At 44.2% G+C, this 21,713-nt stretch overlaps 1 protein-coding gene across 1 annotated transcript in view; it reads right to left on the reverse strand.

Annotated features, from left to right (window-relative positions):
• klhl29 (kelch like family member 29) overlaps positions 1-21,713 on the reverse strand; it is a gene marked incomplete at both ends in the record, with an annotated part of 128,397 nt that overhangs the window by 31,998 nt on the left and 74,686 nt on the right. The window contains 2 exon segments of the mRNA XM_079214727.1: positions 2,256-2,438; positions 16,894-17,092. Coding sequence (XP_079070853.1) covers positions 2,256-2,438; positions 16,894-17,092 — 382 coding nt within the window.

The raw sequence follows: 21,713 nt of genomic DNA on the forward strand, positions 1-21,713 counted from the left end.
TGGTGTGCTTCTTTCAGAGATAAAAAAAAAGCAACACACACACACACCAGCTGACGGAAAGTTGTTTGCCGCTGGGTGACTAGTCAACCAGCCGACCATCAAGACTCTGCTTGTTTCCGCTTTCTTCAAGGCGGCCCTGTTTGCTGTGTCGTCTGACATGCAGCACCAGCCGTGGCTCATTGACCCGGCTCCGAGTGTTAGGAAGGTTACAGACCGGAGCCTGTTGATTGGCTCGCTAGAACACCTCTGATTTCCCCGCTGGCTGTCCTATTCCCAGTGGACACATGCATACCTGTTCCAATGCCCAAACACAAATTTACATTTATATGAAAAGAGGGAGAGAGGAAAGGTGCACGCAGGACAAATCCTGCTGCATTTCCACGGTGCGATGTCAAGGTCTGAGTTCCGTGCAAGGATTCTCGCACAAATGAGGCAGAGGAGGGAGAAATTCAGCCTGCCTCTGGAGGAGCAACTTAAAGGTGTCTCGTAGAGGGAGTTGCAGAGTGTACAGTGTGCCACTGTGGAACAAAATAAACTGCAGCGACTGTAAAGCCACACAGAAGAAAAAAACTCAAGAAAAAAAAGAGCTCCAGAGAAGGTAAATAGGAGAGACATTCAATACAAAAGGACCCTTCTGAAAAAGAAACCCATCAAAGTTGTCTGCAGTGTTGGGCAGAGCAAAGTTTCCAAAGCAACAGATGAGTAGGCGATCGAGGGCGGATGTCCTTTTAAAACTCTTTTACTTTTTCACAAAAGGTCACAAGAAGTTGCAGAGGGCCCTGGCAGCCTTACTTTGTTGAATTAGATTTGTCATAAAGAGAAAATGTCCTCATGAAGAGTTCATGAATGAAAGTGTGGAGCCCTTTAGCATGATTCAGTTTGATGAAAGGCTATATATCAAGAAAGGTCGGGAGTGGGAAATCCAATGTCTTTTTACCATGAAAAAACTCTATCAGTGATAAAATCAAGTCAAGTCTTATTATTACATGACATTACATTTCATTTAGCTGACACTTTTATCCAAAGCATACATTTTTGTTCTATACACCATAGACACAGCAACGGGGAGCAATTTGGGTCTAAGTGTCTTGCTCAAGGACGCAACATCAAGGACGCAACATCAAGGACTAGCGGAGTCAGAGCTCGAACCACCGATCCTCTGATTTAAAGATGGGCATGCTAACAACTGAGCCACAGTCGCCCTATTATCATAGTCTGACCAAGAGTTGACAGCCATGCTAGCGGCCTGGAGGCTCTAATGGTGACGTGTTAACATGCTCACAATGCTCATGAATTAACATGTTTATGTTTAGCAGGTACATGTCGGCATGCTGACATTCACTAATGCTAACATTTAGCTACATCTGCGAACACATGTACAGCTACGAGGTGATATATGTGTGAAAAAAAAAGAAAAGGTATATGACCTGATGATGGCACTAGATGAAAAGCGAGGGGAAGTTATTATAATTTATCCCGAGTGGAACATGAATGTCAGTCCATCTAATCGTCGTTTTCACTAAAAACCACGAAGGTCAATTTTATGGTGAGAGGAAAAGACAAGAGAAGAAGAAGAAAAAGAAGAAATTATCCTTTATTAATCCCCTTGGGGAAATTCTTCTCTGCATTTGACCCATCCCTGGATAGGGGGCAGTGGGCTGCCCTGTGAGGCGCTCAGGGAGCAGCTAGGGGTTCAGTGTCTTGCTCAGGGACACTTCGACATGTGAACTATGGGGGGACTGGGGATCCATCCGGCTACCTTGTGGTTGCGGGACAACCACTCATCCCCCTGAGCTACAGCCGCCCTAAGAGGATCACCAAAGTCAGTGGGATCCCTCCTCTGGGGGATCCCATCTAATAGTTAGTTAGATGCTCCGAATAGAGATGTTTAAGTCTGGACCAAAATGGTGGGTACGCCAACTGACCCGCGGACATTTTCCTCCAAAAAGAGAGGTGAGAAACTATTTAGGAATGGCAAAATTAGCCCCAAGTTAATACCGTATTACATATTTTTAAATCTAATGAGGAAATCTTTGCAGGCCAATTTTATTTGAGCGACTTTATTTCAACGAAAGTTAACAGCGAACCAAAGTGAGCACGAAATGTTCCTGGATGCAGGGACAAGCTCGCACTATCGCAGTGAGATAAACCGATGGCCTCTACTATCCTCTTGCTCTGCACCACGAAATGACTGCGACGGGGGAAAGCTACAATTGTGCTGCTGGAGCGGGGGGGTTAGTGGCGATTTAGCTCACCTGACAGGTAGATGTTGTCTCCCGCCGAGATGACACTGAAGAACTCGCGGTCGTAGAAGGGCAGGCTGGCTAGCGGGTACCACTTACTGCTCTGGGGGTTGAAACAGGTGACCGCTGTCAGGGAGCGCTGGCTCATCCCGATCGCCTGGCGCCCTCCCACCAGAACTATCACTTCCGCTACACCTGGAGGATAAAGGAAACAGGAGGGGAGGATGGGAGGAGAGGGGATGATTGGGGTGGACAAAGGAAGGGAAGAGAAGGGAGAAAACAGGCCATCAGGGCAGGTTTCCACCAGTAAATAAGAGCCAGGATTGAATCAAAGCCTCTTTGAGACACCCCCAGTGCTGCTGGAAGTAAGAGGCATTATGCTTTGTGGCATACCCAACATATACATACATATACATATATATATATATATATATATATATATATATATATATATATATATATATATATTGCTTCCACCCAACTCGACTTCAACCAAATGAAACAGGAGCACGGCACCCATGCTTTACCTCATGCTAGAACACACACACACACACACACATACACACACAACACACACACACACACACACACTTGATTTGCCACAATTAGATGGTTGAGAGGACGCCTCTATATGCCCGAGTTGTCTTTCATTCTTTCAGTTTGTAAGTACTCTTCACGAATAGATATAATTTGATATGAAGGGTTTCGCAGAGTAATGTCACGCTGTTCAATGGTTCCTCCAGGCTGACAATTTAAAAAGGGCAGATATAGACAAAGACCCATCTTAGCAACAGCTGAATAAGAATAGAAGACATCACCAGTCATTGGTAAAAAAAACTGGAAGCTGAGCATAACAACACGGATTTAAATGCGAACAGGTTGTTTCAGTGTCAAGTGCACATTAATGCCTCTAACAACCTGGAATATTAACAGGTGTGCAAAGCTATTCTGGAAGAAAAAACACTAATAAACCCAGAAGGTTAGCGCTACTGAAATATCAGCTGCACGTTCAATGGACGAACAAATCACAGTTTAAATTTCAATCTAATTACTGAGAAGACTGCAGAGGGCCCAAAGCAAAACGTCCAACCCCAAATTATTTAGTGTTCAAAGCCCATCGACTGAACTTCAGTCTCCATCGTTTAATTCTTCTTCTTTTGGGGCCAAAAGTACTCTCAAATGTAAATAATAGATGTGGTGTCAACGTGCCGCTTTGAAACTTTTCACGGACCCTTGATAGTCTGCGTGCAGACGGACAAACACAACCAGTCACACATTACAAGTCTGCTGCTTTGGATTCAGCAGGCCCGGGCTGGTCCTAGAGTCAATATGCTTGTCGGGAAATGCAAAAACAAAATGCAAAACAGAAAAAGTTTTCCTCTCGGTCACAGGAAACTACTGAATTAAATGGGAAAGTATAACTCAATTACCGAGACTGATGGTGGCTGCCATCCGCCCAGCTCCCCCTCGCTCTCTCTGCACTCGTTAAGCGAAACATACACTGCGCTTGAGCAGTGGCATAAGAGAATCCAGAATCAATAGGCGAGAATCTATCTGTGTACATGTCCTTGTGGAGATGTGCCTGGTATTTTGTGTACACACACACACACACACACACACACACACACACACACACACACACACAGGACCTAGTGTGATTGAGAAGATACTTGAGACACGTTCAGCACTCATCCCTATTGCTCCACAGCCAATCTCTGCTGTGTGACGCGCACGCACGCACACACGCACGCACGCACGCACGCGCGCACACACACACACACACACTAACACACACACACACACACACACACACACACACACACACACACACACGGAGCTGCTGGATAAAGACACCAGTGATCCAAAACACACAAACAGGTTGGCAGGCTGCCACATGCGTGTCTCAGGTCCTCTCAGTCTTCAGCAGCAGGCTCCAGTGAGCAGGCAAGACGACGAGCCGCCAGACAGAAATGAGCTGTGTGTTCGTAAGCGGCGGGGCGGCGGGCGAAGGAAGGAGGGAGGCGAGCCAGGGAGGCAGAGGAAGATGGAGGGAAAGAGAGGGATAAGAAAGACAGGGAGGTAGAAGGGGAAAACTCATCTTCAAGCATTCCAAACCAAGGCTAACCACTGGTTCATCTGCTTGGGTCGATGCTTTCCCGCTGAGACAGATACATCTATAGGCGGCTGTCTATTTCTTTTTTTTTCTTTTTTTCAGTAAAAATAAATAAATACAACAATTCCCTTATTTATTTATTTCTCTTAAGTTTCTATTTTCTTCTTCCAAAGCTGGTAAAAACATTGTTTTTTTATTTTTTTTTCTCTAGGAAGAGGAAAAAGGGTGAAAGAGGAGAAAGACAGAAAAATTACAATGGGCTTTGGTGAGGCTGAGCAAACAGACAGAGCAGTAAGCACTGCCTCAAACATATCGTGGACATACAGCTTAGACTTAGTGGACAGCTTAGAGCTGACTGGCTCTCTTCCTCTGAGATATTTTTTAAAAGAACACGTTCCTCTGCGTGGGACGAGCAAGAAAGTGACGGCTCAAGGAGAAATTGTGACAGAGTCGCTGCGAGGATGAAGGTATAAAAGCTTAAAAAATGGTGAGAATAAATGGAGGGCGTGGGAGTGGTGCGCGCCTCCGCCACCGCCCTTTCTGGCAGCGTGCAAAAGATGCGCGAACTTGGGAAGAAGATTTGAACGCGTGACTCTAAACCTCAAACAGCCCTCAAGACCTTGGATACGCAGCTAATAAATGGAAGTGTAGTTTTATAAGACAGTCGCAGCTGTTCTTTGAAAAAAAAAGAGAAAATAATAAATGAAGTGGAAACAAGCTCTTTGTCTTCCCTCTCATGAGCCTCCAACCATACCTACACACACATTAATTATATTGACTTCGCTCTGCTATTGTTTCTTGCTTTGTGATTAGTTTGCTGCTCTTGCTGTACGTGTTCGCACTCCATTTCTCTTCATCACGCGCAGTGTTTCCACTTTATTGGATTTTAAAAGTCGGAGCGTTTTTCCTCTGCCTTTATAGGATTACATTTTCATCTCTTTTCATCTCCTTTTCTTACATCTTTTTAGCTGGTTCACTTCGTTCCTATTGACTGCCTCAATTAAGCTGTCAATGTTTCAGTAACGATGTCTGAGCCAATTTGGGATATGTATGTGTGCGCATGCCGATCAATGTTCTACGGTTTGTTTTAATAGAAATACAAAAAAAATATTCCATCTTCAAACATGGTGGAAGTTACATGTAATACTAAAGTTCCCGGTGTAGCTGGTGTGTTGGATTTTTTTCAATTTAGAAAAAAATCGACAGAATAGAAGTAATTTCTTTTGTTGTTCTTCTACATAGAATGTCTCCTTCCTGAACCCCCACTATGTCCAATTAGGCCATCTTAAGCAGTTCTACATGCCGCTTCAACGAACCAGCTGAATAGTACACATGTGCACATGCAGTTTTTCCATGGTCACCTATTGCATATGTGCGGGGCTGCCGGCAGAGCGTTCCACTCGGCCGGACACGTCAGGGAGAGTCCACATCTGTGCGTCGAGGCTGCCGCAGGAGCTCTGACCCCTGAAGCCCCCGAACACACTCACAAGCTAACACAACCCAACACCGGCCTGTCAGAACGCAACAAAAACAGAGGGAGCGGCGCCGCTGACGGGGAGTCACGCCTTCGGATCAGATGGTTGTGTGGGTGTGAGTTTTTCCCCCGAAAAGGAAGCCTCACAGGGATGGCTGTCAGTCAGCTGGAGGTTTGATGGGAGTTGGGTGGAGGGATGAAGGGATGGAAGATCGAAGGATAAAGGCAAGCGGTTGGGGATGAAGGGATAACCAAGTCTTGACAGCTCTTGTTTTTTTTTTCTCCCCTTCCAGAGTTTATACCCGTGGCAGTTTGGGAGGAAAATGTCTGCTTCTCCTGATTGTTACTGACCTTTTGTTATATTTCTGGTATATTTTAAACCCGTCTATATTCAGGGGAAAACAACAACATCTGATCGCAAGTTTTGAACAACACCCTGCTTAGAAGAAACATATAAAGACGAATACATAAACTCTATGCAGCTATTCAGGAAGTGCCTTGTTTGCAACTCTAAGCTGCCGCTGTTGTTCTGTGATAGAAGCACTCAATTAAATTCTCTCTCTAATCCTTTGTGTGGATATTTAACACTGAAATCAGGCAGCAACCTCTGGTTGTGGAAAGTGAAGCCAATGCAGAAGTGCTAAAACTAAAAGCATTCTTAGTAGTCATCAGGGGGCAACTCCTCTGGTTGTCTATAGAAAATGACTCTACTTCTCTCTTGATTTTTTCCCTCAGTAAACATTGTAAACATGAGTTTATGTCTCAATCTCTAGTTTTAAGTCTTCTTCAATACAGCATGATGTTCATTTCGTAAATTATGGTCATTTAGAGTCAAACAGACCATAAAGCAGGGGATGCTTTACAAGGTGATTGACAGCGTTGTCCAGTCTGGGAGTTGTCTGTGTTTTTGTTTTACAACTTTAAGCCTTTCACAGTGTGTTTTCAGTTTAATTGTAACCATTTTGTTTGCCAAAAGATGTCTCATTCAGCATTCAGTTGCACTTACCTTCACCCTCTAGCCAAAGCCAAGATGGTGACGATCAAAACGCCAAATTCAAGGCTTCAAAATGTCCACAAACCAATGGGAGACTTCACAGTGACTACGTCCACTTCTTATATACAGTGGGTGACTAAAACGCATTGCAATATATGCTCTAGCTCAAAGCTTAGAATGAAAGAAATCGGCCGTTTGCTGCTGTGCGTGAAGAGAATGAGGTTTCACTGAAAATGCCCCCTGCTGCATCTGTAAACGACTCTGAACACAGAGGTGGACTAAAACAGTGTTTACATACATGTAGTTATTTTAAGCCAATAACATGTTGATAGAACAAATATATTGACAACTGCATCTTTAAGAAAAGCCCAGAATGGTCCATTAGAACATCAGCAAACACATCACGAAGCAGCGTGCATTGAGCGTGAACACAGACTACAATGGGAGCACCTGGACAGAGCCCAGTATTAAATCTCTCAGGAGGAGGTTTCCGTCATCGCAGGCTGTGAATCGTGCGTCAAAAAAACTAAACCTTGGAAAACTATGTATGAGGAGCGGACAGGCTTGTGTAAGCGCTGAATCTTAAATTGAATTTGATGCCCACCCGCAGAGCATGATGCACTCGCAACCCCCCCGGCAGTATCTGCGTATTGCTTCCACCCAACTCGACTTCAACCAAATGAAACACGAGCACGCCACCCATGCTTTACCTCATGCTAGAACACACACACACACACACACACACACACACACACACACACACACACACACACACACGGGAAGAGGGTGGTTGATGAAAAGATGGAGACAGAACGGAAAGATTCTGTCGCTTCCTCTTCCCTGCTGCCACTCTGGCTCTTATCTCACCTTGTTATGTGTCTCCTTGCTCTCTGCCCCATGCTGTGACCCTGCTTTCACTATTCATCCTTTTTTCCTTCTTTTTTTACCCCGGGGCTAACACCTCTCTCTTCCTCCCAACCTACGGAAGTCTTTGCTCCATCCCTATCTCCCTTTCTCTCTCTTCAAGTCGTTCTCTCTGAAACAGCAGGAGCCGTTGCTCTCTTTTCCACCCAATATACTCTCCGTTTCATCTTCCCTCACTGCGTCCTGTCCTTTCGCCCCCTGCACCTTTTACCTCTCAATCAGCTCTCCGTGAGCTTCTTTTAACCAGCCGAGCTTTGCAACCTCGCCCAACCCAATGTCCCTTTGACTTCAGAGTAGAGACAGCCACGCTGACACCGTGTAGTTACTGCTGCACGGCTGAAGTGCCTTCGCTTAAATGCATGTCATGTGCATGTACAAGGATTGTCCTCCCAGCATTAGACGTCCTTGCCTTTAAGCGGCTCGTGCGACAACAAAATACTGGCCCCGAGAATTCATTCCTCATCTGAGAAAAAGTCGACGAAACAATCTCACCTCAAGGTCCATTTAATAACAGTTTTTTGGGGGCTTTCCGTCACATCGCTTAATCTTCAAGGTCAAAAATGAACTTGACTGCGAAGCCAACGTGGAGTAGAGCCCGTAAAGTGGTTTACAATGAAGGCATTTTGACCACTTGCAAATTCCGTGACAGCCAGTCATGTGATATGTACCGAAAATAGACCTTGAGATGGGATTGTTTTGTCAGACACCAGATGGGGTCATAGCAATAACATGTCCTCTCTTTGAACGGCTGATCTAAAGCAACATGTAACCGCTTTCCGTTGTGATCATTTAATTTGCTCTTGGATCGCTTCGTCTGTCGCTGCTTATTCAGTTTTGTACAAATCCAGGCTCCCAGAAGCCCCGTTTATAAAGGTTAACAGCACAGCTACACACCCAGCTGCTGTCTTTCAATCGGCTTTAACCCATAAATAACTAACTCTGCATCATCTGGACTAAACAGTCACCAGCAAGGTGAGCTCCACTGCAAAAAGGTTTTAGATTTGTCCAGTGGTACAAAATATGTGGCTGAGAGATCTATAAAAGCCTCTTCTCCAACTTCCTTATTTTATAGTAAGCCTTCTTTATGAATAGATTCAAACAGAGAAATCGAAGGTATTTAATGTACTTTATGAAGGAGTACGTCACGAATAAGAAAAGAGTTTGAGCTCCGTTTCTCATTAGTGTTCAACTTTATTATTTTTATTATTAACAAGGCAAGTCGGTTGCATTTAATACATAAATCACATGAATACACAGGTGACAATGAAAACAAACATCTGGTCTAGTTCTCGTCAGAGAGAGAGAAAAAGTGGCAATGTCTGTGTTAATAAATGTGTCACATGTATAAACATATGCTGTACGACTGAGGAAAACTGGTGCAGGCTTTTCCTCACTGGGTATCGCAGGCACAGCGACACTGGCAGTGTGTCTCTCAGGGTTCAGAGCCATTCATATCTCGCTGCTGGTCCATAACCATTTCCTCTTATCTCAGCCACCTCCCTCTCCCTCTCTCTCTCTCTCTCTCTCTCTCTCACCACCTCCTCCTCTTCCTAATCCTATGATTTTTCTCCCAGGGTGTTAATTTGTTACGGTGAGGATCAGGGGGCCAAAGGCTCCCAAATAATGTCAGGGTCCAGGGATGTGGATGTTTGTGTTTTTTTATCTGTTGGGCTAAAAAATCTGCACTTCAGTAAACTTGGAAATGAAGGCAATTATTATTATTACATTTTTAAAGGCCTTAAATGCACACATCTTGGTCTGAGCTTTCCACCTTCGGCCAGATACCAGATACAATGAGGGCGAGTGGATTAGCGGCTCGTGGCGCTGACGGGGTTGTAATTACGTAAAAGAAACTGCATCGTGTCTCTCCAGAAACGGAGTCCCCCATACTCTGACTATTTTTTTTCCTATGTTGTCGGTGGAACTACTTTCCACCAGAGAAACTGTTCAGAGTTTATTCTGTGGAGTAACTGGGACACTGTCACTGGAGAGCCATGTTTCTGCTGATTTTTTTTAATGTAATGCTTCAATGCTGCGAGCAGGAAATTTCATTCTCCCTCCACGTATTGTATCGGGCAGGCGACAAGAAGAAAAAAAACAGAGACGGATATGTCGAAAACCTAAATCTGTCGAGCGCGGTTAGACACCACAATAGGAAAAGCAACAACATGTTTCCTTGTAAATTGAACGGACGACCCGTTAAACTTAGCAGTATTTTCTTAAAAAATGCACACATTGTGATTTAATGGATGCAGGCACACATGCAGCCGCAAGTCCAAACAACCAAATCTGCACCATCAGCACATGCAATGATACAGCTCCACCCGGGTTGGCTGGGCCTGTTGAATATTGGATGAGGCTGAAGCAGCCTCGCAGCCCTTCCAGCCGGTTATATAAGGCGGGCCGGAACGCCAGATGTGGCGTGAGCGATGCCGAGGCTCCTGTAAATGCTCCTGTAAATGCTGCGAGCTTCGGGTCTGAGTGCCAAGTGCAGCCCGGGGAACAAGCCAAAACAAGTTTTGGAGACTGTGGCCTTCGAGGCAACTGCTCACCTGTCAACCTCCCCATACTCCCTCGCCCTTTTCCTCCTCGGCAGATCAGGCTGACAGTATAGTCACCAGCCGAAAAAGGTCAAATGGACGGAACCTTCATTTTGGCTGCAGCCCCTGCAGACATTCAGACCTGGGGTTGTCAAATCTGGATTTACTGCCTCCATGTTACATTTATGAGCCGAGACAGACATTTTTGCTCGAGATTTCACTAATAAGCCGGCGGAATATCAAAAACTCACACTCCAATTCTCCTGTGAGTTGCAACGTTCATATCTCTCTCTCTCTCTCTCTCTCTCTCTCTCTCTCTTTCTTTCTCTCTCTCTCTCGCTCTCTTTGCTTCTTTCTCCCTCCCGCCCTCCCTCGCCTTCCCTCAAATACCATCTTCAGACTCCAGAAATAAAAATCGGAAGAGGATCTGCTGAAGGGCACTCTTCACACAGAGCGATTAAGACATTTCTGGCTCATTCTCCTGCATTTCCCAGTTTGAGAGGTGAAACAGAGCAATCTCACGCTGTATTGGCTCTAAACAACAAACCAGGCTGAATAATTACACAGAGCAGGACAATAATCAACACAGACCTGACATTAAGAAAAAAGAAAAAGCTCATAATTGTCTTTCCAAACTGCTGACAGCTTCCCCGCCACGTCTGCCTTGCTTAATGGTTAGCATTGGGGCTGTGCAGCCGGAAGAGATGATCACAGATAAATTCAATTATTCCATGAGAAACAGCTTTACCGTGGAGGAACATTTAAAAAAAAGTTAAGGCGATCAGCGAGACGGAGTGTTAATCAGGTCGGAGCCAGAAGCAGTAGGTGGCAGACGATGATATTTTATGCTCCCTCCTTACAAGGTGTGAATCTCATTCCTCCTTTCTTCGCGGCGGCATTACGGCCGCTCTCCGAGGAGTCCGCTGGCGAGGAGGAGGTGTGAATGAGTAGATGAATGTCACGCCTACGGGCCTCGTGCGGACCCCACACAACAAGCCCGGTTTTATTGTCTCCAAAATGTGGGCGCGTCCAATGAAATCCAGCAACCAAACAAGGGTAATTTTTTTATTAGGCTATGGGAATGGGTTTAATACCAACATTTCCAACACGCCCAGGCTGTGATCTCATGCCTTTAAACTGAGTAATCTAATGAAAGGAATGATCACATGGTCAAAACACATGTTCGGAAACACTGGAGTGAACCTGCTGCAAGCCTAAACTCTTAGTTGTGTATTATTATTGTTGCGACACTAGATACATCTGCTTGATTACAGATGATCAAGTGGACGTAAAGAAAGACAAGCTGAGAAATAATTAAGCTACTTTTTTGTAAGGATTCCTTCCTACAGCGCAAAGATATAACAATGTGTAAGTGTGTGTGTGTGTGTGTGTGTGTGTGTGTGTGTGTGTGTGTGTGTGTGAGAGCGAGACAGAGCAACAGTGTGAGCTGAGCGGGACCCCTGCGTCTCCTAGTCATTACAGCTCATTTGTCTATGAGTGCTATTCCACTTGGCTGGGTTGAGTTAACAGTTTGCCCCAGCGCTCGCCTCCCTCCTCTGAGCCGAGCACAGCGACACACGTGGAGAGAGGGAAGCAGGAACGCAGTGTATGGAGGGTTTCGTCGTGCACGAGCAGCACATACATACCAAAGGGGACTTCTTTCCTCGCTCCGTAGTAGCACACAAACACACAGACGTGTAGATGTATCAAGTGCATCAAGAGTGCAAGAGACAAAAAAATAAAAAGGATTTGCGAGTAAACTCCCAGATCCAGCGTCTGTCTAATCCCCGTGATCCCCCGGAAAGTCTAATGACAGCTAATCAGATGCACATCCACCCTCTAATTAACCAATTAGCAGCTAATGGATACACATACAGTATGTAAAACACCGTGGTATCCATTATGAGTCACTCGAAGATTTCACTTCCCCCCCACAACACTCTTTTTCTGTCCAAAAGAGGAAGACAGGAGGTTGTTAACAGAAGACATCAGCTACTCTCTGTCCCCCCCCGACCCACCCACCCCCACTCCCCTCACCCCCCAGCCTTTCTGGAAAGTTCACAGCTGCGTTATAGCAAGCATGACATGACTTAAAAATAAGTATCCCTAAAGTTAGTGCACACAGTATGATAAAACAAAAGAAAAAAAGATACAATACGCCATCTGTTCACACACACACAGAAAAAACTGACGCATACTGAGCTTCTCTTTGTGTTTAAAGTTAAGTTTATATTTGAAAATCACAGAGGCTATTTCTATGCCGCATATCTTTTTGGCTCCTTAATCAGCATCTAATAAAGTTAATGGGCAGAGCATCCGCTCAGTGAAACGCTCCAGAATACAAGCGAGGTACAGAGTGAGACTAGAGGCCCGTCTCATTTTTAAAAATAAACTTCATGTCACAACGGTTATTCACAGTTTATGTGAATAACCGTTACAGTTATATACAGTTATTACTTGTATATTTTTGTTTTTCAACCAGTTCCATCAATGCAGCTCAGGAGCACATTTGGGGGGAAACGGGGCGAGAATGACTGAAAAAAAATCAACACACCAATAAAAACTGGGCTATTAAGTAAAGAAAGAAATTACAACAATGCAGCACAGCGGGACTCTATATAAAGAAAAAACCTGGGAAAACAAGAAAATTAAAAGGGTGCGTGGAAACCATCTGGCTGCGTCTCCTCAGCTGCAATAGAAGGAACTTTTTCAGAGCTTACAGCTAATGGAGCAAGCACTCATTAAGATGCCGGCCTTTCTGTTGAATTTAAAAAAGTTCATGCTCTTCCATCTTACGAGCACATTGTCGAGTGTATCTTCATAGACCATTAATATTCCTATTAATGGGCTTCCTACCCGTTACATGATATACAAGCTCAATATCAACATTTTTACCACCATAATATAATATTGGCTCTGATCAATATTTCTTTATTAACAATGGATACAATGACGTCCTGCAAGGAGACCCTGCAGATCCCCTTTAAGATGATAATCTGTCAATGTTGTTTTTAAAGTTTGTTGCAGATGTGCGAGTCAAGTCACATGACATGGACTCAAGACACAAATTTGATGTCTTTAGACTCAACGAGACAAAATCAAAGCAGACTTGGACCTAAACACTAATGACTCGTGACTTCAGCTGACTTGAAAATACTCAATACCTTCCCCCTAAAGCCCAAAGATTAAAAAAGTGTGCCACGGATCAATTCATTTCCTGAATCTACTCACTTTAATCCTGTTTATTCCCAGCGAGACGACAGCTAAATCCCCAGATCCACAGTTTGAACCGATCAGATAGCAGAGGAAAACCACGAAGAACTATATCACTCGAAAAAAAAATGAGGGCAAAAACAATCAGACAGAATGCAGAAGGTGCCAGTTGAAATTGACTGCAAACAGCATTACATTTGGTGAAGAGTGCATTGGGAATTTACACTTAAAGTGTCTTTTTTTTGCTGCCTACAGATATATTGTTATTGTTGTAAAAGTTGGCTAATAAGTAACTTTCACTGTATATGGTCTGTCCACTTACAGGTCCCACGCAGTTTGAGCACACCTTCTGATTCCCTCTTCCTCTAAAAGGGCCATTTTGGCTTATCTGCTTTCCGGTATAGAGTAAAATTAGTTAAATATAATGCTACAGACGGAGGCGAGTTTTTTTTTTTTTTTTTTTTACAACTTTCCCAGTGTGTACTTTAGTTCAAGAAAGTAAATTGGAACATTTTGCTTGCCTTAAAAAATTATCTATTCACCGTTCAGTTGAATTAGCCAACCTCCTGTGTCACTTCTGGTTGCAAAAAAAACAAGATGGCGACGGCCAAAAAACAATATGGCGATAACTGAATTGACGAACTCCAGGCTTCAAAACTGTAAAAATTGTTTTTTGTGGGGTCCACAAAACCAATGGGGGTCGCCCACAGACTATACATATATATATATATATATATATATATATATATATATATATATATATATATATATATATATATATATATATATATATATATATATATGTACAGTCTGTGGGCTACAGGCAGCAACCGGTTAGCTTAGCTTCAACAAAGACTTGAATCAGGAGGAATCAGACTGACGTGAACACAATCTGCCTCCCAGCACCTCTAAAGCTCACCAATCAAAACATTGCGTTTCATTTCCCCAAGATGTCAAACTATTGTCATCTTAATATAAACAAGCCAGCTTTTGTTATGCGTTTGTTAAAAATGTATTCCTATATTTAAATATTGGCCTCCACATTGCAGTGCGGGTTGGCCTTTACGAATGGATGCTCGGGGAACCTGCACGGTGAATATAACCTCTATCGTCGGATTCAGACATTTAAGACTCGCTGTGAAAGGATGTTAATTAAAAATCTGTCTCACAAGAGTAAATAAAAATTCAAGGCTTAGAAAAATGTAATTCAACTCACATTTATCACCAGTAAAAAGGCTGAATGTGTGAGGCACTCAGGCATGTGTGTATGCAGACACACACACACACACACCCACACCCACACACACACACACGCGCATACACACACTGTATGAACGCAAACACGCCCACTATAACACGCACACACATATGCATGCGACTCACAAGTTCACAGATTGACTGTGCTCAGCAAGAAATGCTTCACGGATGGCAGTTTTCCTTTCTTTTTCCGCCTGACAGACTTATCAACCGAGCTCAGGTGGTGCCCCATCTGCTTGCTCACATTTAAAATACACACACGCGCACACACACTTACTGCTTACACAAGTAGACACATGCTCAAGGAATAAACTCAATCAAATGTCTGTCCTTCAAATTTCATTTCTGATTCCCCTGGCTCCTCCCCCTCCGACCACAGCCCGACCTCTCCTCCTGCCCCATCTCTTTCTCCTCCTCTGTGCGCCAACGGCAACCTCTCCCTCTCCCTCCGGTCGCTCCTTCATCTCTCTCGCCGTCCCGCATGTGTGCTACCCTGCTAACCCGGTGACCACGCACCCCGCTGTGCAGAGCCCACCCTGTCCAGTGCAGCAGATGGCTGAGCAGCACATGCACACGCACACACAATCATGACACTCACACACTCGGGCATTAAAAAACAGACCCACAGAATACAATCAGAACGTCGAGGCACGTTCATATTTCTCCGTCCAGCAATCATCAGAACCAACGGTTTTACGCACAGATAAACATCTCTGTCCAGATAGTCGGTCATGATAAGACCTGCAGCTTTAAAAAAGGAGTTCAGAACTTACATATATTTCTCATTCACTGAGTCAATGGGGCATAATGCATCATGAATGTATTCATCCCGGCAGCATTTATGCATTTATATAATTCTGTTGTACAGAGCCACGAGCTACTGTGAATCAATATACACTTCAGCCTGCATAATGGGGCTGCAGGATGCATAAGATATGCACATACCAAACACTATACAATGGTCCTTGACAGAAAACGCTTGGAGAAACTGCTGAGAACAAGGAGAAACTACTGGATCGAGGGATGAGTAATGGGACGGTGCTGAGCGCATGTAATGCCACAAATGTCTTTTCTCGAGAGGCAAATGATTCTTTATGAAGCCCTGTGCGACTGCATTACAGATAATTACAGATGCAACAAAATATATAAACCTAATTCAAGTCCCCTCGATGTTTGTTTACTGGCAAATAAACACACCGGCTGGACAACAGTGTTGGCTTGTGAACCGACCTCTCCATAAAGTCCCATTTGTTAGGCAATTATCTTTATTCTACCAAGCAGAAAACAACTTGTGTGGAATGGTAAGGTGTGCTGGTGCGAGGCTCATAATACCATGCAGACACTATAATTAGGCAGCTCTTTACAGGGGGAAAGAGTGGGGTCCTGGCCGACTGGAGGGAAAAATCATACGGCCAAAAGCAATTTGCAGGCGCCGTACCAATTTCAATGAATGATTCTTTGAATTTAACGATGTAAACAAACACGGTCTTCAATGGCCTGCACGTCAGCGGTGGTCGGACAGTGAATGGTCGGCTGGTTGCTTTGAAATGGATGACGGACATGTCTCTGCCCAGCAGGTGGTAAAACAAACTTGTAAAGGAGATGTTTACGTGCTGTGTTTGCTGTAAAAGAGCCCCGGGTTCAGTCCCGTTATGGATCCAACCTTACATGGTAGCCTGAATCAGGTTTGGCTGAGGTCGTCATTTGTTTTGTATGATTATGGAAAGAAAAAGCTGTGCTGACATTTACAAATATGTCCAATTGGCCCGGCATGTACTTTTAAGTATTTTAAATAGTTCTGTGGAAAAACGTTACGGAGCTCTAAACCATTGCTTTCCAGTTGTGGCCTAAACATCAATACAGGCTCCCCTTGTGGGGACCTGACCTCTCTGTCAGGTAGCAGGAAAATATGAAGAGTGGGTGCGCGCGTGAGTGTGAGGGGGATTGGCGATGTGTTCTGGGTCAATTACCCTTGTGGGTGGCAGATCACGTTGCTGTCACCTTGTTCTCAGGTAAATGGTAAATGGACTTGTACTTGTATAGCGCGTTTCTAGTCTTCCTACACTACATGCCATCATTCACCCATTCACACACTGATGGAGGAGGAGCTTCTATGCGTACGAGCGTGCGCTTACCGGCGGAGAGCCGCGGCCGGGTCCTGGGCGTCTGCATCTCTTGCCGCGCGTGCGGCAGCATGTGGTAGCGCTTGGCCTCGTTGACCAGGTCACGGCACGCCTCCGACGATTTGATCAGCTCCTCGTTGTCCACCACGTTCAGCAGGTAGGACGGGTGGATGAAGGGCAGGCGCACCGCTGCCAGCAGGTCCGACAGAGTCTGAGAAGACGGAGGAAAATGATTAGATGCAAAAAAGAAACAAACAAACAAAAACATACAAAATACAACTTTGTTTGCAGACATTTGAATTAATTACGAGCACGTGTGACTGCCGGGGAGATCAAAGAAATGAACACCATACAACAAATAGCTCTCTAACATGCGGTGGATCCCTATCAGTAAACACATCCTCATTAGAACGTGTTCGTCTTAATAATAATATCACAGACGAAGAGAGAAAGAGTAACCGCCGTGTTTGATAAACGATGTGCTGTTGGGAGTAAGAAGACTCGGTGGTTGTAGCGAGGCCATTAGATAGGTTACTGGCAGTCAGGCCCTCAAAGCTTCAGCTCAGTTTTTTATTTCAATACTTATGCGGGGCATAATGGCCAGGCAGAGGATGAAAAGACGAGAAATCTTCAACAGTTTCTTTTATGAAAGTGCCACAACGGGTGCATTCGCTCTTAAAAACAACTCCAGAGACTTTGAAGTCAGTCATTTTAAGCGGATTCATCATTAAACAAGCAGCCACAAAATAAAATAAAAATTGCAACGTTTTCAGTAAGTTCCACTAATCGACTCTACATTTTTTTGGGGGGGGGGGTCACCGGTTCTGACTCCAAAGACTCCACGGGATTTTGAGAGACTTAAAAAACGAAATGATGAAAATCCTGAACTACAGGGCACGGGAAATATTTGTCTCTGTATACAGGTTTGCTCCACAGCTCAGTGTGCATACACTTACGTGTGCTTATAGGTGTTCAGCCACAGAGGTAGGACAGACTGTTGCCATGACAACCTTGTCTATATATCTGGCTGCTGAATGTGTGTGTGTGTGTGTGTGTGTGTGTATATATATATATATATATATATATATATATATATATATATATATATATAGCATGTGTGCCCGTCTGTACTCTCATGGGAGTCTCATCTACGGCGACAGTAAAAGCTGTAAACAAGCGTGGCCGGAGCTTGACCCCGTTGACCTCTACGGCTCAAAGCGAGGTGCAAGAGCGACAAAACAACAGACTTAGAGAAACATTTTTCAGGGGAGAGCAAATAATAAGCTGACATTCGGCTTAAGCCTGTGCCCTCCTCCCACCTGAGGCCCTTTTGTTTTACTCTGGCATGTGTCCCATTTGTTCTCCAGCGATGTCTGACCAGAAACGGTGGAAATAAGACAGCGGAGAGCGGGAACAAAGTGGAAATGGCGTGAGAAGGACGGGGAAAGGAGACGGAGAAGACAAGTGAGGGCCGCGGGATGAGAAAAAAGATGAGCAAAGAAGAGTATCGTGAGGACAAAACGAGAGGATGCGGCGGCTTTTAGGGAAATCTGCTGATGACATTTCCTCTCGCCGAGCGCGCTCGGAGCAAAAATGGCGTCCTGCAGATAGGAACATCTTTTTTTCTTTCTCCCTTCTCCTTGAACGTACACAGCTTACCCAACAGTTTATCAAACAAACAGCTCATACCCACGTAAACACTGGCTCTCGCTCCCAGCGCCTCGGTTCAAACGGTACAGTCGAAGTGAGCTACTTAGCACCCTGAGATATTCTTAAGGGGGAGAATCACCAGCTCAAGAGAAGCTGTACTAATTCCAATTAAAGTGCCCCATAGTGGGAGATTTGCCCCAGTAGTTACTGAGTCATGTCACACTCAAATGGAGGAGACTTAAGCTTCAGGCTTACTGCTCTGCTTTTTCTATTAAAAGATACTTTTCTCCAGGTCTGCCACAATCTCACCTCCTTTGGTCTCATGACATTGTGTCATTAGGTGCCAGTAATCGGACGTGCAGACGTTTTAGTAACACATATTTGACGGTAAGTCCTCTTTAGATGAATCTCCTTTAAATTCGAACAATCTGAGGAGGAACTGGAACGGCATTTTTGTCGTATTTTAAAAGTCCGTTCTGGAGATCATACGTGTGCATCTGCACAGGTCGTCTAAAATAGGTCCACAACTGACCGCTCCGACCCTTAGAGCTAAATTAAAGCTCTATATGGGGCAGTTCCTGCCAGGTGGTGCCCTCAGCGGCACTGCAGAAATACACGTGCTAAAATGTCCGGGGGGTGCATGTGGACATCCTGCTCCTACTTGGAAAAGCAGGTGGACGGGCTGGAATGTATTTTGTGGGTTTTCTCTGGCGTCCTCTGGAGTTTGTATGTTGCATGGGTTTCATCAAAAATATTCATGTTCTCCTTTACGCTCCAGAAACATGCAGCTTGGATGAGGAATCTGTGGTTGTATCTCATAGAATGTTGTGGACAAAGTCACAGCTACATCACCCGTTGGTTTTGTTAGATGTCGCTTTGAAGCCTTGAGTTCTTCTTTATTATTTAATTTTCTTTAATTAATATGTTCAGCTCTGCTATTTGGTTGTACATAGTGAGTATTTCCCATACTTAATATTTGTACTTTTACTATATAACATGCTTGCTGCTGCCACAAACTAATTTCCACCTGTGGATGAATACAGTATATATCTATCTATCTAAAGCATACCCTGCTGGGTCCCTAATGGGACCATTATTTACTAAATGAATATCATGCTGTATCGAAGAATACTTGAAACTAAAGATTGAGACATAAACTTATGTTTACAATGTTTACTGAGGGAATAAATCAAGAGAGAAGTAGAGTCATTTTCTATAGACTTCTATACAACCAGGAGTCACCCCTTGGTGTTCAGGAGAGAGAATGTAGCTTTAACACATGAAGCATAGACTTCTATACAACCAGAGGAGTCACCCCATGGTGGTCAGTAGAGAGAAGATCCTAGCTTAAGGGCACTTCTGCATAGGCTTCACTTTTCAGAACCCGGAGGTCGCCGCCTGGTATAACTAGGCAACAAAATCATGCCCTTTCCCAGGGGCTTCCCCTGCCTCTCCTGCAATGCAAGCTGGGAAAGATATCAACAACCTTGAAAAGGCAAGTATAGAAAATCGGTCATCTGGGAGATCAGAAGCTAACCACTTGCAGAATTCACAGAGCCGATGAATTCGAAAGCAAAAGGTCGTCGGGTCGAGTAGTTCAACGCGCGATGGACAGGGTAAGCCAACTTTTGAGCTTGCTTGTTCCCGTGACCAGAATGTTCATGGCACACTGTAAACCCCACATCAATATTCACACGCATATACAGACACACACATATACACACACACACACACACACACACACACACACAGTTAACTTTTCTTTACCCGTGGGAAATGAAGTAACGAAGAACAAGCATCCCACTGTACACCATCTGCAAGTCTTCGCCGCACACACACAAACCCACATCTGCCGTGGCCTCTCTTCACTTGCCAAACATCTTTAAAACGGCAGTAAAACTCCCTCAAAGAGACAGCATCTGCTCCCTGCAAACAGGTAAGGACTGCCACCGCAGTAAAAATTCTACCGAAAAAAAACGCCCACATACAGAAGGAGACAGATTGATACACATGATTGTCCTGTATTGTAATCATGCGCTGTTTTGCGGTCATAGTTATTAATCTGCTTGGTGCAATCAGTCCGAATATTGATTTGACTGTAATCTCGTTGATGAGATGAAAACAATGGGAAGTCACCGGGGCTGACCTCTGATTAAATAAACAACGTGGATTCAATTGGACTTAATTGGATTTAAGTCTTTTATTTCTGGGTGGGAAAAAAAAGTAACTCACCATCTCTATTTCTATCTAACTCACCATTTCTCCCACTTCTTTTTCACCCACCTTTTCCCTCCCTCTCTCTCCCTCTCCCTCTCTCTCTCTCTCTCTCTCTCTCTCTCTCCTCTCTCTCTGACTCCCACACACGCATATATCGGCATGGAAATGAGGGACAGTAGCACGCTTGCTGCTAAAATTCAAATCCAAAGTGTCCGACCCCGCGAATGAGTTATGCTTCGAAATTACACAAGCAGGAACTGTTTACCCAACGCTTTTCTTCATCATCAGAAATAAAGTGTTTTTTAGAAGAAAACAAAGAAGACAGTTTTGTTGCATGTTCAACAAAACATGAGCTACATTTTTTATTTATTGCTTTCCTAATTTTGCACACTGCAAAATTAATATTTTGACTCAGCCATTCACGCTGAATGCCTGCCCAATATATTCCACACAGTGGTCTTCCCTAGTTTTATGCAGATCTAAAATCAAATGAAGTTCATGGAAGCTGCATTTGGGGGGAGATTTATTCCGTATTTGCTTTGCACACCTTTTAAAAAGGCCACACAGCAGCCGTGCCTCAATACCACGAATCAAGTTTATGGATTTATATGTTGACTCATCCCCCCTCTAAAATCTATATAGAACGTGCAAGTGACAACACAGGAGCGAAATGATTAGTAATTCATGATTTGGGGTTGAGCTTTTATCTTGAAAGGCATATCCTGCTTGAGAACACACCTGTGCCGTGATAGTCCTGAGCTCCGATCCCTTTTGTAGAGATATTGTGTTAAAAATACAACCTCCCTCCATCTCCTCCACCTGTCTGACCCTTCGCTTTTTCTATCAAAACCCAAAACTGGCAAAATTCTTTTCATCCTTCATGTTAGTGGATGAAATCTTTCATCTTTTTAATGGCAGATACAATCATGGTATTACAATAATATTGCCAAAGTGTGCCCTCCTGG

Source organism: Taurulus bubalis (assembly GCF_910589615.1).
Source record: "Taurulus bubalis genome assembly, chromosome: 3".
NCBI classification, from domain to species: Eukaryota; Metazoa; Chordata; class Actinopteri; order Perciformes; family Cottidae; genus Taurulus; species Taurulus bubalis.